Source organism: Penicillium coprophilum (assembly GCF_028826855.1).
Source record: "Penicillium coprophilum strain IBT 35676 chromosome Unknown utg000005l_segment0_segment0, whole genome shotgun sequence".
Lineage (NCBI taxonomy): Eukaryota > Fungi > Ascomycota > Eurotiomycetes > Eurotiales > Aspergillaceae > Penicillium > Penicillium coprophilum.
Window position 1 is genome coordinate 3,074,474 of NW_026622724.1, and position 17,490 is coordinate 3,091,963.

Consider the following 17,490-nt stretch of genomic DNA (forward strand, 5'->3'; position numbering starts at 1 on the left):
TTCAGCTTTCAATCTCATGGTAGGTCTCTGTGGTTAGTTTTGGTTGGTAGACTGGCTTGAAGCCCCCCAACAGTATGCAAGGAAATTACTATTCAGGCCATAAACCGGCTAGTAATACAAATACGATAAAAGAAATTCAATGTGGCCCATCTACGCTATGTAGATGGTTTCCCGTAGTCCCTACGGGCGCAGAGAGTCCCCTTTTTTCACCCTGGCTCCCCGAGTCACCAGGTTCCTACATCACTAGGACTACCAGGTCTACTATCTCATTTTGAGATGGTCGTGATGCCATCCATGTACATTCGTCCTCGTCGGTAATAAGCGTCATTCTCAATATATTATTTTAGCGCGAGGTGACCCCGGCAGGCCTAGTGCCTAGCCACTGTGTTGTGTTCCCTGTGTCTTGATTTATTTAGAATCTTTGCCATGCCCGTCCCCTTCTCCTTACCTAGTCACACTGATTAGAACTGTCCTAGAAGTCCCGATGTGATATTGAATTTCACCACAATCTGTGCCTCCGTCGATTCTATCACTATCCCTTCCTCCCTAAGCTCTGTTAACTCATTGTTCTCAATTGATTCTTCCACTATTTCCGTTGCTGTTTCTCCAGAATCGGACATTCGAGCTATATATATCGTACACTCTGGTATCCCAGTTCACATCGACAAAGTGGTTAGTCTTTTTGTGTAGGTATCTATCCCATATCTTCTCATCAGCAATTCTCTCTAGCCCCTCTGTCCAAATACCTATTCAGCTCTGCGCACCGGCTTCTTGCCCTAAAATTGTTGTGGTTGACTGCTGATCCTATAATCCCCTCTCTCCTCATGATCTAACCAGATCTGGCGACCCAGAGTCCCATATATCTGCGCCAAGACGACGCCACCTAGACAGCAATCAAAGCAGCGCCACAAAATATGACCCGGCCATTATAAGTTCTTTTTTCTTCACGAAAGACCATCCCGTATCCGTCAGGGAAACCCACCCCCTCTCGCTAGCAGGCCTTTAAGAAGGTATATCTGAGACTAACTTCGCGCGTTGCCTTAGAAGTTTGCTATCACAATTGGAGGAAAGCTTGTAAGCAATAAGATCATAGCCTATAGTGGGGTTATGGAAACACTGACAATGAAGACCCAATTTATGGCTCAGCTGCAGGGAACAACCTTGAATATCTGGCTTCTCAGCGAAATTGCTGAATTAGCCTGTACCCCGCGATCCGTCCATATGAGGTTCCGTGTTAAATCGAAAAGGCTACATTTATGGTGATTCTATTGTTTTTGAGAAAGCGTCGTCCCAGCTCTATCTGTTAATACTTCGTTATAAGATTGGGTCTGCAAAGAGTTTTTTGTGGGAAAAGAAGGGCGGGACTGCGTTAAAACGGAAATACGGCATCGAAAAGGATAAATATCTGATCTTTAATCGCGATTTGAACTTGAATCAGGGTATTCTAGAACTCAATCTACTGAGAAGGAGAGAAAGTGATCGTAGAATATATTCGCAGCGCGCTTCCTGCCACTGATATGATGTTGAATGTTGTTTTTTCAGAAGGTTTTCTTTGGCTTGCCCTAAGCCAGTCAGTCTATTTTTTTTTACACCTAGCAATACGCGACAATAGCCCTTTTGCATTTGATTCCAACTTAAGAGATGCGCCCGCTGAGAGGCCTATAGAAACCGATACAATAAAAGTTAAAAAATACGGAATCATATTATAAAAAACAAATAATGTGATATAAGTTCCGTTCCACGATGAACTTTTCTTATGATCCGAAAAATGGGTAAAATTGCTACATATACATGAGCAGAATCAGGCTTGGGTATATAATAATGGACCATTATAAAAGGCCAACTCCCTTTCCTATCGTCTGCCTGAACTTACACACGAAATCCCCGCAATATGTATAACAATATCCTTGAGGTGCTACCTGTTGCCTTTGAGTCATTTTTTCCAGGTCTTTCTATATTTACCCGGCTTCTATGAAGATTCGTTGTACTCCTTCTCAAAGAAAGCTTCATTGGTTCCTATACCGAAGATGCCTTTTGGGCCTCTATCGTGATCCACACGAGAAGCAAAACAATTGGTTCGCAAATCTAGAAGCCTTTACGATCTACTCGTTTTTTTGGAGCAGAAAAGTTCTCCTTGAACTTTTGAAAGAAGTACAATATACCTCAATTCAGCGTTACCAGCATAAAATCACAATCTTTCGCGGATTTAACCAGAAAAACACAATCAGTTGGACTCCGACCGTGTCAAAGCCTCCTCGTCCATTATCAACTCTGGCCTTACCTCTAGAGATCAAGGTCGATATGTTGAATGATATAGAATATTTCTTAAGCCCACGAGCAAAACTCTGGTATGAGACTCGTGGTATTCTATACCGCCGAGGTTATCTTCTCTATGGTCCTCCTGGAACTGGCAAGTCAAGTATGTGCTTTGCACTTGCGGGGTACCTTTGGCTTGATATCTATATAGTCAGCTTGAACTCCCAAAATCTTGATGAGGATAGCTTGGTTGGCTTATTCCAAAAACTTCCAAAACGTTGTATTATGCTGCTTGAGGACATGGACAGAGCTGGGATTGACCAAGAGGGCGATAAGCGACGGGGGAATTCTGAAAATTCTAGCCAAGTGGGAGACTCAAAAACACTTCACCGTACTGGTATATCCCTCTTAGCTCTTTTGAACTGTCTTGATGGTGTCGCCGCACAGGAGGGCCGTATTCTGATCATGACCACCAATCATCTCGAAAAGCTTGATGCGGCCTTGATCCGGCCTGGTCGGGTAGATAAGAGATATCACTTTGGTTTCGTGAATACTGAAAGCATCAAGGAGCTCTTTCATTTGTTTTTTGACAAAAGTCCTATCGAAAAGGGTTCGGTAAATGACGAGACATGGGAGAAAAGCAAATCAGAACTTTGTGACGAATTTGTAAATATTGTGGTCGCCAGTGACCTGACTGCAGTGCAAATCAATAATTATCTGATGGATTATAAAGAAAACCCTGAGCTAGCTGTTTTGAATGCTCGTGATTGGATGGGACGTATAAGGGAGATTGGTATAGTAACGAAGTGATCAGAATGAAGTTCTTACTCCCTAAAATATTTTGTGCATGAACTCTAGAATAGTAGCCATGCTGCCACAGACCCCAAGCCCACGAGTTTTTGTCTATTCAAGAGAAAAGCACTTGTGTGCTTGGTATGAGAGCCTGCTACAATTCTTTTATTCTGATCGAAGACAACGGCTGCTATCGTCTCATCGATCGTATATAAAGCACTCTATATTAATCGCTTGATAGAGCTCACCTCAAGGGAGTGCTTAGCGAGGTAGAAATTTGATTAACCTATAGCAGCCATTGATAGATGACTTGTGAGTATATTACATATTTAGCTAGAGTCGGTGCACAGAAATGCTTCGGTGTTTCGCCTTTACAGAAATCTTATTCTTATCAATAGGAAGGAACCCCAGAAATCTATAAAGTATATAGTCACCAAAACTAATTGCCTATATACATTTCTTTTTCCCAAAGTTGCACAGATAATACCTTATCATAGAACCTATCGCTAAAAAATTATTATATCTTATAAGCCAATTCTGTATATCGTTTCTAGCTTGATATAAATTCAATAAACTAAATATTTAGATAGTGGAATAAGAAACCCTCAGTTCTTCATTGAACATAGCGATATCACTACTTACATCGTCTCTATAGCGCTATATATACATAATAGACCTATCACTACTCGTCTACTATCTGATATTCTATTGAAGAGTATAGGATATACGCCTCCAAAATTCATCAAAGGTCTCATAGAGTCAAGTGTTACTGACATAGGGTTAGAAGGTATGGTCGTGCTATATAGTCTTTTGATGATGGATATATTGCCCCCTAGCGAGATACGTATATTAGTCAACCGCATGCTTTATTAGAATAATAGGGAGGACCTTTAATGTCATCTTATGAGCAATTTGGACACTGAGAAAAGTGCATGGCTAGAGACTTAACTAGAAAGACTTTAGTTCATGTATCCTATCATGGATATATTAAAGAGTTAATTTCCTATGAATCCTGACCATGAAAGATATCAATCCATTTTCTCTTTGACATGGGACCTATACAATTAGCTAGTGCGTCCTTCCTTTTTAGTTGGTTTGTGCTTGCTCTATGTGTATTCTACTATCGCCTATGGCGCCGCAACACTCAGGTATATAAATCCGCACGCCTTATTGTGATAATTATTGACATATTTATGTAGAAAGATCATCTCGTCTAAGCGCAGGAATATATCTAAAACTCTGTAGGTCTTATATGTCTTGTCTTGTTTTTTTTTGGAGGTTTCTAACCAAGATAAGCTAAGCTCAATAGACATAGGGCATTAAGCACAATATGTGTCGATGGGAGTCCCGACTATACTGCTAGAATGGGCTATAAACGCCTCTAATCGCTAACCTAAGACTCAGCGAGACAAGCAAGCTGTGCCAATTTATTTATATAGATCTTATGACACAAGAGTCACCGGAAAAAAAAGTAACACCCGAATCATAGATACGTAACGCCGCTATCCTCAATCGCCTTCTAAGAATAGCTTGAGCCTTCTCTCATTTTCTATTCTTCTTCAAGCAAAGTTGTTCCATGGTTGTATCACCACAAGTATCGTATGCTTTTGTATGACTTGACAAATTCGGTCAATTTTCGCGGACAATGTGTTCCTGTTCGATTTCCCCTACCCCTCTGCGCCTTAACCTTGAGTAAAACTTTAGTGCTCAATATTACTGCAAATTTCTAGTCGATCATTTGATCATTGTGGTCTTTTAAATTGATTAGTTGCCCAGTTTCTTGATGCGTGTTTTTACAAAATTTCGTTTCAAGACTTAGTTTTCAATCCTTTGTGATACTTGCTTGCTGTGTAGGAGCCTCTTCCTGCCGCCATCAATATCACCACCATCGGAGCCCCGCTATAGGCTGGCATTCTTCTTATTCATTCTTTCTGGCAAATCAGCGTTAGTTGGTCAATAATCAAGCCAGGCATCAAGCATGAGCAGCTTTGTAAGACACAGTGAATGGAATGACGTATGTTTCATGAATTCCCAAATGGCAATATCTGACTTGTATGGTCAGCTAGAGAGTCATGAATTTAAGTAAGAGGGGCATCATATCAGCACACATGGACCTTATTTTCCTTAGTATTTCTTCAACATATACGGGTCTCCTTTTGAGCAGCTTTCTACTACATATTTAAGTCATCCACCAGGGTTACAGTACACGTCGAAACATTCGCTTGATGATTCTAGGCTACACCTTTCGCCATAGATCATCGCCCAGCCACGATACCTTCATAGGCCAAGGGATCTGCCCCTCGACCCGCTAGGTGAAACGGCGATTGAAAGCCAGGAGACTCACAACGAGGTTATATTACTATCAGAGGAAATAGTGCCCGCACTTAGCGGCTTCCCTGATGTAAAGGACGTTGATCAACTAGTATAGAAGTGAGTGATATATAATAAACCTTACTAGACTTATTACTGATATCTTATCATTTTAGCTATATCGAAGAATGACCTAGTCAAAAACGAGATAAAGTTTTGATCTATGCTAAGAGAGCCCGGGACATTAGAACTATATTGATTGGCCCTAAAGAGACGACGGTGGAGTCGGCTAAGTTTCGGTATGGATCTCTTGGCATATATAAGGTTTTGCCCATATTACTAAAGAAAATCAGGTTTTGGGCCAAAAATATGTTCAAGCTCGAGACTATGGGACCGGATGTAAGTCTTGCTCATTCTAACGGGTAAGATCAATCAATACTAATAGAGTTATTTGCGATATAAAGCATAAGATAATGATTTGTCATAATGGAAAGCCGGTTGCAATTCGACAGAAATTGTTCAAAATCCTCACTGACGCTCATCAGAAATGCAAGCATGGTAGCCGAGATAAGACATTCACTCAAGTCCGGAAGGTCTATTCATGGTGGGTAAATACAAGATATAGTAAGTATAATGTGCTTGCTTTATGGTTACTAACTATACTTTCAGGGTTCCCAAGGAATTGATCGCCCGTTTTGTCAAGCTTTGTCCAACTTGCCAGATACGCCGTGAAGGATCGCGCCTAATGTCAACGACTCCGCGAGGAAGCTCCTCCAGATTAGGAAGGGTCTCCCGATCTTTTATACAACCATCGTCGCCAATTCTCCGACAAGAGTCGAGGACGACAGCAGACTATTTGAGTCATGGTAGCTAGCTAGATAGTCATCAAAATGTGTACAGTAACTAGGCTACGTAGTTCGTTCGTTCCAAGATCATATGGTAATCTTTTACACTTATCTATATTTGGAGCCAACCCTTTCTCTACCCGGCAGTCTCAGCGACTGCCCCCCAGATATAATCATAATATATATCGCCGTTGTACACATTGCAATATACTTTTATAAAACCCATCATTCATCTATCTTATCTTCCACTACTATCAAGGGTGAGGGTTCTGTAATGTCTAGTATAAATAAGTACGGAAGGTTTGGTAAAGTCAATTTTCCTTATATAGGTACCAGCCACAGCTGTTTCGTGGGGTCCTTAAGCCTAACAGCTAGTGCGAGGTGGAATACTATGCAATTAAGTACCTAGATACAGAATATAAGTACAATATAACTATAGCAAGATAATCCAGACTTTATAACCCCGAGCTTCTATATCTATTTTCATTGCGATACATTCCTCCAAAAGTTGGTATTCATGATAGAGACCCAAGTTGGGATAATAACGCAGTCATAATCAACAATCTTAAGGCATATTTAATCCTCTATTCCGGAAGACATAGACAATACCAGGATCAGCCGAGGCGGCGATCGGCGAAAGAAGGTCTACAGCAATACTAGCCAGTTATGTGATTTACCTGCAGGCGATGACTCTGACGTACGGTATTCCACAATATGCGTTAGACATGGAGACGATTGGTCTGTCCGAAGTTCAGGCCTAGACAAGGGTGCCCGCTTCACCCTAAAGGTTGAACAAGGTGTAATCGGCCAGATTAGAGGTATAAAGCCATATTCCTCGCACGCTGTTTCTCCTATAATCACAGCCCTTAGTCTTACCCTATATTAAGCATTTGTTTCCTCCTCCACTTCCCGCCCAAGTTAGTATAAGCTCTTTCAGAAAGAATGCCTTTGGTGAGGGATATTCTAGAAGTATTATAGATTTTACTAACTTAGCGTTACAAAGTTTTAATCCCCGATAAGCATTTAGACCGTCCTATATACAAACTTATCAATTCTTCCGAGCTAGGCACTAAGGCCAATCCTATAATGATTGGAGATAATCCTACTCCTTTAGGCTCGGCCTCTAATCCTATTGTGATTTATACTAACGAGGATTTAGGCTATAATAATGCCGAGTAGCTTTATTCTATTGCCGATACTAAAGTTATAACTATATTAGAATACTAGGAGATATTGATCTATAAAAGCTTTCTAGCCCTAGTAGATAAGCGTAGTGGCATTAACTCTGTATCTATTCTATCCCCTACTAGGTAGCTAGCCTATAAGGATCTAGAAGAGCCTCGAATCGTTAAGTAGAATTATCTTCGCTTAGTTAATAAGGCACTTAATAATAGAGCGACTAAGGTGATAGAAGATCACCCTATTACTCTCTATAGTCAAACTAGCCAAGTAGGTATATTATAGCCCTTAGCTCCTAAGATGCTTTTCGTTAAACTTTACTACAAGTAGATCGAAATAAGTACAAAGACACTATTTCCGGTACACCGGACAATTTCTCGATAACAGATCAATTTTAGGGGCAGAAAACACTATACAGCACCACAAAACGTACTACGAGTAAACTACCTTCTAGCTCTTATGGCAAACGAAAACTTTCAGATACTAATAGCGTCCCCCTTGAACTAAGACGATCTAGACGATTGATTAAAAGGGCCAGATAGTCAGTAACTCGAAACTAAACTTGTCTTGTATGGCTCGTGGCAATATATAGCGATACTTGTCTCTAGATTGTTTTTATCCTTTTTACCAATAAAGCACTTCTACCTTTTATCTCTCTACAATTAGTTTAGTATAAGAGCCCGCGAGCCATATATTGAGATCTGTACTGAACTATAGATAATCCGAGCCTCTATTAAGAACAATCAATATATAGTTATATAGGCTATTATAATTGAGGTACGTGATACCATGAGTCTAAGGCGTAAAGACAGAGGCCGACCTAGATTATAGTGAAGTATTATATACTTTTAATATACCTATACTTATGGATATGACTGCGTGGAAAGGGCTCTGCTATTTCTATGTGGCGATAAGTTGACCAAAGGTCTCTGCACAATAGGAGAAATGCTACTAAAAACACAATTAAATTTTGAGGTGCTATACGCTTAGGAAGTTTAAGTATTGGTGTCGTGTGGCTAAGCCTTGAGATATGAAGCCAGGCTCTTTTCTCGCTTCTATTGATGAGCATAGTGAAGCTAGAAGGAAATTGATGGTGTGAATTAAATCATCGATTAGACTAGCAGTATCGATACACAAGCTCTCTATGAAATTGCTGAACCTCGTGGTAGTATTTACTTAGATAGCTAGATAGAGAGCTCTCGTAGTTTGATACCTTTTGCCCATTAGAATAAAGCTGCCTAAGTGTCCTTCTCCTTAAACCTAAAGCACCACCAAAAGAAGAAGGGAGTGTCGAGGCCGTGGAAAGGGGCGGTATTCAAAAGCGCTACTTAAGCTTTTCGAACCCTACACTAGGAATATCATGGTAGTTTTATTCTAGCGAGACTTTGCCCGAAGTAGCTAGTCGGCTTTCAAAAGAACTACACATTATCGGCATTCGGGACTCGTATCATCCTCCGAAGCTTAGATCAATTATAAGACCCGCTTTTCAGAGTTCAATTCATAAACACGGATCATATACCACACGCTGGTATTTATTCTAGGCTTAACAAAAAATTATTTCAGGGAAACTAGGAAGGCTTTTGCGGGAATATCTTCGTGTATAGAGAGATTTGAATCCTTATATCTTGTCAAATCACTCTGCACTATCCATTTAACATCCACCTATAATGCAGATGATACGCCCTAAAGAAACCATTGCTAGGTAGGTAGATCCTATACTGTCACTGAGCACAAGCTAAGCTAAGCTTCATAGACGTGGCGCATACGATACAACAGGCGTCAAGAAGCCGGGCGTCCCGCCTCCACCGCCAAAGTAATTTTGAGAATTCAAGCTTGATTGAGGTCCGATCAGTGACCATAGGGTCTGCTTCTGGAATGAGAAAGTTGTATTGTATATATCCCGGGCCCAACATCCGGACTGAAGGACAATCCGTTTTCTTTGAATACTTTACCGTCGCACTATTGTCTCTTTCTCATTTCTCTACAACTGGAGTTTAGATTTATCGCCGATATAGTTCGAGTCTCATATCTCCATTGAAAGAAATCAACGCACCCTTGTATAGGTGTTTATTATTCAAGGTTCGCGAAACCATCAATTCAAAGTGTATAGATCGATCCTGATATAGATTGAAACCATCACCTATAGATATGCATGTGGATGCGTGGACACGCGCCCGCTATGGAAATGGGTCGATAAAATCACTCAAGGCCAGTGTAAAGTGGGAAAAGTCCTTCTAAATAGATGTGATAGGTGTTCTGTGACCTGAGAGTTGAGTTTTGAAGATATGTTTAATCCATCAAGGCCTACCTATACGTCGGTTGGTTGTGCCAGTGACCTATTACTATGCTTATCCTTATCCTCCTTACACCCTCGAACTATAATGATTGGCATGCTGCTACCTTAAATTATATCCAATGAAATAGCTGGGTTATGGATAATATTACATGACGTACAATTTTAATTCAACAAAATTAGGATTTTCCCATAGAATACCATAAGGGCTTTCCTCGCTCTAACAACCTCTTTGAAATACCGGTAGTCCAGCCAGCAAGCTTCCATCTTTCTATTTTCTTTCAGTTCGACGTATAATTTTGTTATATCCGATGAACCTTCCGCGAATTGAACCTCTAGTACTTGAATCACCCTCCTTTTAACTAAGAACGAAGGTTTAAACTTTGTGAGAGTATTATCTGCATTGCTGATATCGTCGAATTGTCTAAAGCCCAACCAGTGTATTGTTCTGCGCCTATCTTCCTCTAGCTCGACGCGCAACTTTGTATCGTCTAAGTAGGGCTCCGGAAATTGGATATCCTGGATTTCGATCACTCGTATACCTTCTGTTTGGGCACTACCTAATATATCGCGTATAGCGATATCAGGCGATATAGCGATCCTCTCCGTATTTCCTAATCTAATATATCGCTTATCAACGTCATAGTTAGTGACACACTGGTCGAGATATATACTAGGTATATCAGGTCTTACTTTTGGTAGGTCTTGGGTCTTTACCTTATATAGATCTAGCGCTTTGTTTAGTCCACTCTGTACCTTTTATAGTGGTTAGCTTTGAATAACCAAGGACTTATATTCCTTACCTTCCGCCGACCTAGGCAAGCATAGAATAGACTCAAGAAACCTAAGGAAGGCCTAGGGTTATAGGCAGTATAACTATTCATATCCGGTCGAGAAAGAGAAAATACTTGTTTTGATACCCTAAAGAACAATGGACCACAAGACCTATATATCATAATTCCTTCTTTGTAATGCCGCGCTCACTAACCAAAGTTTAGGGGTATAGTCTCCTATTGATAGACCGAGATAGGTCGGGACCTTAGGGTCTAAGCGGGCCTATATTCTGAGAAATTATACCTATAGGGGATACATTCTATCCTATACCTATTCGGTCACCTCCGAGGTTTCTGAGTCAGCGCATCACAGTAGGACTCTGACCAAAAATTGATCTCTATTGTTTTTCTATCGATAATACCAGCTCGCTGCAATCCACCAGTTACTACAGAGGATCTACTTCACGACCTATCCATAGATCTTTTTAAGGTTTTTGGAAGCCGACCTCTCTCTAGCTATTGCGGAAACCAGTATAACTATAGTAGAGTTTATTTCGCGTGGTGTGAGTTCACGCTTATGGATCCTGCCTGAAAAGCATTCTTTGGTGGTCTTCTCTGGCTTTGGAAGAGGAGGAATGGCTACGGATACAAGGATTAAACCGTTATTTTACTCTTTCTTGGCTATCATTAAGCATATAAGAAGAATAAATTTATCTAGTCCGAAGGTTTTCGATTCCTATCGTAAGGTTTGACACTTCTACGGCTTACGAGGCTAGGATCACCGAAGTCATACTAGGAACCCGATATTAAATACTCATATCTGGCCACGGCAAAGGTCGATACTTGTGTATCTCACAGAGTTCGATTTTATAGCTATCACTAGCTTTTATAATCCTAACTGCCATATTATTATCTACGTAGGTCAGCTCTATTGATAGAGATATAAAAACGAAGACTTACCTATTTCCTGATTCGTATATTTTTTTTCGAGTTTTATAAGCGGTGTGATTACACTTAGTATTTTTCTTATACCCTCCGAGGTTTTCGAGGATTTTTCCAAATTAACAAGGATCATAAGCTACGCGGGAAGAATAGTAAGAATAGACATAATTACCACTGCTTTAGAGCTTAGTAGGTGTTAACTTTATTGTGAAGGCTCTATACTTTTTTTATTTCGTGGGCTGGGTAATCTAGGCAGCCTTTTAGAAAAATAGCGAAGTTGATCGAGGCTAAGCTTTCTGAGTGCTGTTTGATAGTACTCTCTGAACTTATCAGTCGAGCTCATCGGTATAGATTCAAACTCGGCATTTGAAGAGTCATTTATTATGAAGTGTTTATAAGATGAGAAGAAGAATACTTCAGGGAAGTATATAGCTTTATATTCTTCGGTGGGTAAGCCGCTATTAGATCAGGTCATCGCAGGATTAGTCTCTCAATTCTTAATGACTATCGAATTTAAATAAGAGGCGATATTTCTATCTACTGATGGGCTGATCTACCAATCGGATTGCGGAGTGTGCTTAGGAGGTGGGCCTCCAAGACTGCGTTCCTTGTTTGTTATGGCCCATTGCCAGTAAGGACGTGACAAGAGAACAAATATAAGCTTAGTAGTTCCCCTGAACCCCTAGGACTCACTAATCTTCCTAGTCTCCTCCAGTGCCTTATTGTTCTCGCGGAGTGTGTCGATGGCACTGGCCCTAAGAAAGCCAGCGCAGAACTTCCACGATCCAACAGAATGTCATAGGCAGCTAGTATCACTGATACACCACTATTTATCGTCGGGAGCAGGCTCTAGGACGCTATCCCTATATAACAGCATGTATATAATTAGCGAGCTACATCGGGTCAATAAATTCATCATCATTATCATTATCATCATTATTGATCTCGAAGTCAAAGAGGTACTAGTAAAGCTCTCAGCCTAAGTACTGAAGAGACTAAAATCACTCAGAATATCACGGTATAGAACCGATAATTACTATTTATAGATAACGGGAATCATGTGCTTAGATCGTCGCCTAATAAATCGAGGTGGGAATGAGGCGCTATTCCTCAATCCTACTGACTGCCATTCGTCAACTTGAGAAGAGAAGTGTACGCACGACGTGTACGCGCGCACTCAAGATGCAGTAAATCATCTCGTTGACGGGTACTTATTGTATGGAACTTCACTAGAGCACCCACTGGTTGCAAATCAAGTCACAATTGGGTCAATGTTATTCAATTATCAGCTAGCTGAGGTGCACTCCCTTGCCACCCTCTTCCCATAGGGAGGTCCACCGCAGCGAAGGCTTCCTTAGTGACCGTTTGTGGCAGAGAGTGGCACTTATTCTCTTATCTCCCTCAATTAAACCTAAGTGTTGCCCTGGGGATTATCAAACACCACTCGTTCTATCGCGAAAACACTCGAGGATCATAGCCATATTCGATGACATTGAGAATTCTCATTTACCGATAATCCCTCTCCCAGGGTTTGGTCGTAGATTGGTAACCTGTCTAGACGGTCTAGTATCAAACGATTCCCGACGTAGCGGGAGCAGAAACAATCTTGACATCACATATCCTTCAGCTGGTCGAGTACGCCTGCCAGGTTCCGTCCAGTAGCGTTTGCGTTCTCCGCAAAAATTGCTAGGAGGTATTATAGATCAGTACACGTAAGACGGGAAAGATTTGTGACTGGTTACCATCAGGTGTTCCATCTAGAACTAGATGGTGCATCTTTCCACCCATGAACAAAGTTGCAGGGCTTGTATTCAACTCTGTCTGGCGAGGAATTTGGCTTGGGGCATAGAGGCGGGGATAACTCGTTGGTCCTAGCAATGGAAACAAATTATTAAGGCTTGGTTGAATAAGAATCTCGCACACTGACAACGTACCAAATCCAAAGTGTTGGGAATCGTGGAAAAACGTAAGTTTACAACGATATTCAGCACTAGCTGCAGATACTGATATAAAGGGACTAGCAGCACGGAGTGCACTACCAACCTCTTGCTCAATCAAAACGAAAGTTTCTCCCGGGTCGCCAACAACAACAGGCACCTTTCTGGTAACCAGATTTCCTCCCGTATTATGGGTGATAAAATCTGTTGTGACGTGATAAAGAAGTCGCGCGCTACGAGCACTTCTAGGGCAGGGAAAGGGAGCCAGGGGGCGAAAAGCATAGCGAAACATAGTAGATCGGACTAATTGAAGACTCAAGTCAGTAAAGGGACAGGTAATTCTTTCGTATTTGAGACGTACAATACGCTAGACAAGTTGTAAAGGCCTGTCATGGATTGACCGGGAGCAGTCCTCTTACATACCCTTTTTCTCTCGGAGCGGAATAATATATCAGCGGATCAGTTGCGCTCGGACAATCCCAGTCTGGCGCATAGGGGGTTTGATAACTAGGGGCATCTGGAGCCGACAACTGTTCACTGCCTGCCTGCCTGCTGCTTTTACCCCCACCTGCTTCTATTTGGTTGGTGGCTACCGGCTTGGGGAATTTTTGTGCAGAAAGTTTCAGCGGCGCGTATACCTTCCTAGAATAGAATACGGTTATGGTTCCTCTACTCGTCTTGTCGTCGACGACCATTTGATTGGCAAGTGGATCGATTCTCCACGATCCTTTGCCGCTCCAGTTCGGTTCAATATCCGCCCGAGCGGGTCGACCCCGCCCTTCCGGTGCTTATTTTTAATTTAAATACGCAAATCTCGGTCGACGTAATGCATTGACAGGGTACTAATTTTCTCAAAATAAACCTCCTCAATTTTCACAGCGCAACAACCAACCTACGACAGGCTGGCTCATCATAGGGCGACGATTAGTCGGCTTCGATCGAACTCGCTTTCAAGCTTTTGTACAGTTTCACTGGCCTTAGTATAGATAGGATGTTGGGGTTTAGTAACACATGATCGCCATACTATACCGCTCGATATAATAGATAGCTGCTCGAAATTCACAACTCAAGGTGATAAGTTTTCAGACTTAAAGTATGCGTGAGTCAATCGATGCACATGTTTATTCATTAGGTATCAATATGACTGTCAAAGACAAGCGTGGCAGACACAATACGGTCTCAAATGGGTAGGCAGTCTGACATCAACAAGCTAAATCAACAAAGGTTTGCATCATAAGAGCCTCTGTTCCTTTCCTCAAAAACACTATCCAGAGGCCGTGCATAACGTCGACGATGTTAACGGAGAGTATGATGCTAGTACTCAATGGCCGAGCCTTTATACTCCAAGATTTGTGCAGTCAACGGACCAATAGGCACTGCCAAAGACTTATAGTAATCTCCCAACTGTTGGGCGGTCCACTGGTTGGTCACGACGGCGACGTGAGCATTTGCTAGCGCCTTGTTATTTGGATCGTTCGCGAATGGTCCGTTTAGTAGGGTGTAACCATTGATTTTCAAGAACATATCAGCCGCCACTAAAGCGGTCCGTTTGTTCCTGTCCTGAAAGGGATGGTTTTTCATCAATCTCTCAGCAAAGTTTGCAGCAAGCTGGAAAACATCTTCAGTCTTTGCGTAGTGTTTCATGTTCATCGGCGAATGGATTACAGACTCTAGCATACTTGGCTGGACCGGAGCGGAACGCGGAATAACAAGTACCGTATGGAGTACCTCGACTTGTTTGGCTATTAGAAACCAAAGCCTCTTTGTAGCCATTTCCAAGAAAGCAGATGTGGGGATGAATGGAGTCGTGATTGGAATAAGCAAGGCCTCAGACAGTTCGAACAGAAAACATAGCCCAACTTCAACGAAGGGTAGATACACATATTTATATTACTTTCAGATGCCATATACACAGTTTTTCGTTACAACAGACAGATTCTACCGGGCGCTCTCTAGGCCCTGGAACGGTACTCCGTATTGGTCCGCTAACACTGCTCGATATAGCGACGGTGAGGTCCCTACAATGAAATTTGAAGCGCCTGTTCCGCTGTTGGCTATAACCTACAGAAAAAGACGCAAACACACGGACCTTATTTCCTATTCGTTAGTGCCGTTACGTATGCGATGTCCTTATATGGGCAGTGCAAGTTGCCTAATGGGGTTTCTGCGCATAAATGCGCAGAAACCCCATTAGGCAAGGCAAGACAGATAAATTGAACAGACCAAAGGGCCCTAATTAAGCGACCTCTTAGACCTAAATCGAGACACAATCCATATTGGCGCAGACAATCGCTGGCTGGAGTAGGCGCTTTGGGATAACTCGTGTGATTGCGCGGCAGGTTGTATTACTCTGTTCTACCCCGCTTTATATCATGAAATTATACCACACATATATATAGTCGTGCTATATTGGGAACTATCAGAATCCCCACCAATCTATTTGCACTCTCCAACGACTATGTCTTAAAGCAAGCGTGCATTCCATTTTGAAGGTAGCGATGACGATTACATAGCCTTCCTTGAGATTCGGCTTTCAGCAGCATTAAAACAAGAAATCAGCCAGACTTTCACTGGGGCGGCGCTTTCGCCGTACGGTGCCCCAGCGACCATATCATCAGAATCTCAGCCCACGACTTCTACGACTGTATTAGCGGCCTCTCAGCATAGAGCCTCTGCTACAGCATCAATAGTATCAGCGGACTCTCTGCCCAGTACTCCTATACATCCAACGGACCCTCACCCGAGTGATTATCGAAATGGATGTTTAGTGTTCCGGGTTTCTTGTCCAAGCAGTCCTCATTCGACCGGATCTCGTCCGCCCACTAGAGATGATCTCAGAATTCTATACTATGATCCGATTCGAAACCGCGATATCGATCTTCCCGATACTGCTCTCTCCACGTTGCCATTCTTTAAGGAAACGTCGGTTGGTAAGACACAAGGCATGAAGGAGCTCAGATATTTCGTTGAGGACGTTACAAAGAGCGCTCGTTGGATTAAGAAGAAGAAAGAGCTTGGATTATGCTACCCAGAAATCAATCGAGAAACTATTCAAATGCTATGTGGTCGACGGTTGACCACGAACCTGCGCGATGAGTCAAACTTGTACCCAAATGAGAACCCCTCAGAACACAACACCTTGATTATGCGAGGATGCGAATATGGTGCGTTGACAAAGGATAGAAAGCTGCAAGGAAATCTTCTGCTTCATATCGTCAAATATCAACAGCTCATATTTGTGTCCTTATGCGTCGTTATGCTCGAAACTGGAATTTCGATTGAGACTGTGGAATGGATCATGCGTCGATATATCAGTGATACTAGCTCAGCGAATCTCCGGCGACTTCGATATGGATGTTAATGGGTAAATGGTTATATGTCTAAGTTGCTGGACCTCAACTGGGGGTTTTTAGCCTGGGAAGCTTTCCTCATATGTTGGTATTCCTACTCTAGGGTAGCTTCTTTGATGCTGATCACCTCAAGTTCCCCGCTCTATTCAACAATACGGAAGGTTTGCCCACACGAAAAACAGCCTAGAAACCTTCCTGGCAGATATGGGAACTCCCCAGCTAGCAGTTCCTACCACTGAGGATGGCCTCATTCTATACTGCCTCCCTTGTTTCATCAAAGTGATCGCCGGGGATAATTTAAAGTATATTGACCCCTTAAATATTGGCGAATGCGTGCTTATTGATACAGCCTAGTTGATATTTGCAATGTTTTGGGCTATAACATCCTGCTTATCTCCCCGATATATGAAAATTACTTCAATGATGGCCCCCAGGAGTTCAATCCTTACATGCATATATATAGTGAGCCTGTCGTGGGTCTCGATCTATTCACATATGCAAATAACGACGACCTACGGGTGTATTTCGACCCTTTCTATCACGCATTATCCAGTGGCGCAGACAATTTGTGATCCGAGGTGGGACGGGAGCTATATGTAGGAACGGAAAATACAAAGAGGAACAGTAAGGCAAGAGCTGACAGTTGAGGAATCAATTCATTATTTGTCCGTATGCGATCAGCTTAGGAACACATTAGCGACGGGTAAGCGTAGGGCGACTTTCCTACATACCTCGTGATAGGGGGAACCGCAAAGATAGCCGCGAGCCTAGGCTCAACAGTAACTTCCCTATCGATTCGTCTCATAATACCAT

At 42.1% G+C, this 17,490-nt stretch overlaps 6 protein-coding genes across 6 annotated transcripts; 4 read left to right on the forward strand and 2 right to left on the reverse strand.

The window, feature by feature from the left end:
• Positions 1-2,301: 2,301 nt before the first annotated feature.
• On the forward strand, positions 2,302-3,066 carry N7500_008701 (ATPase AAA-type core; the record flags this gene model as incomplete). The annotated part of the gene is made up of 2 exons (XM_056679845.1): positions 2,302-2,419; positions 2,468-3,066. The coding sequence occupies 2 exons, from the start codon at positions 2,302-2,304 to the stop codon at positions 3,064-3,066; spliced, it is 717 nt and encodes a 238-aa protein (XP_056530217.1).
• A 1,960-nt stretch (positions 3,067-5,026) lies between these two features.
• Positions 5,027-6,232, forward strand: N7500_008702 (integrase zinc binding domain-containing protein; the record flags this gene model as incomplete). Its single annotated transcript, XM_056679846.1, has 5 exons — positions 5,027-5,062; positions 5,303-5,470; positions 5,590-5,757; positions 5,823-5,962; positions 6,028-6,232. The coding sequence occupies 5 exons, from the start codon at positions 5,027-5,029 to the stop codon at positions 6,230-6,232; spliced, it is 717 nt and encodes a 238-aa protein (XP_056530218.1).
• Positions 6,233-7,145: 913 nt separating this feature from the next.
• Positions 7,146-7,924, forward strand: N7500_008703 (uncharacterized protein; the record flags this gene model as incomplete). Its single annotated transcript, XM_056679847.1, has 5 exons — positions 7,146-7,154; positions 7,197-7,337; positions 7,431-7,490; positions 7,560-7,652; positions 7,781-7,924. The coding sequence occupies 5 exons, from the start codon at positions 7,146-7,148 to the stop codon at positions 7,922-7,924; spliced, it is 447 nt and encodes a 148-aa protein (XP_056530219.1).
• A 5,069-nt stretch (positions 7,925-12,993) lies between these two features.
• On the reverse strand, positions 12,994-13,619 carry N7500_008704 (uncharacterized protein; the record flags this gene model as incomplete). Its single annotated transcript, XM_056679848.1, has 3 exons — positions 12,994-13,076; positions 13,133-13,261; positions 13,325-13,619. 3 exons carry the CDS (start codon positions 13,617-13,619, stop codon positions 13,003-13,005), a joined length of 498 nt encoding a protein of 165 aa, XP_056530220.1. The 3' UTR covers positions 12,994-13,002.
• A 1,022-nt stretch (positions 13,620-14,641) lies between these two features.
• Positions 14,642-15,004, reverse strand: N7500_008705 (DOC family protein; the record flags this gene model as incomplete). Its single annotated transcript, XM_056679849.1, has 1 exon — positions 14,642-15,004. One exon carries the CDS (start codon positions 15,002-15,004, stop codon positions 14,642-14,644), a length of 363 nt encoding a protein of 120 aa, XP_056530221.1.
• A 1,267-nt stretch (positions 15,005-16,271) lies between these two features.
• Positions 16,272-16,688, forward strand: N7500_008706 (uncharacterized protein; the record flags this gene model as incomplete). Its single annotated transcript, XM_056679850.1, has 1 exon — positions 16,272-16,688. One exon carries the CDS (start codon positions 16,272-16,274, stop codon positions 16,686-16,688), a length of 417 nt encoding a protein of 138 aa, XP_056530222.1.
• Positions 16,689-17,490: the final 802 nt, after the last annotated feature.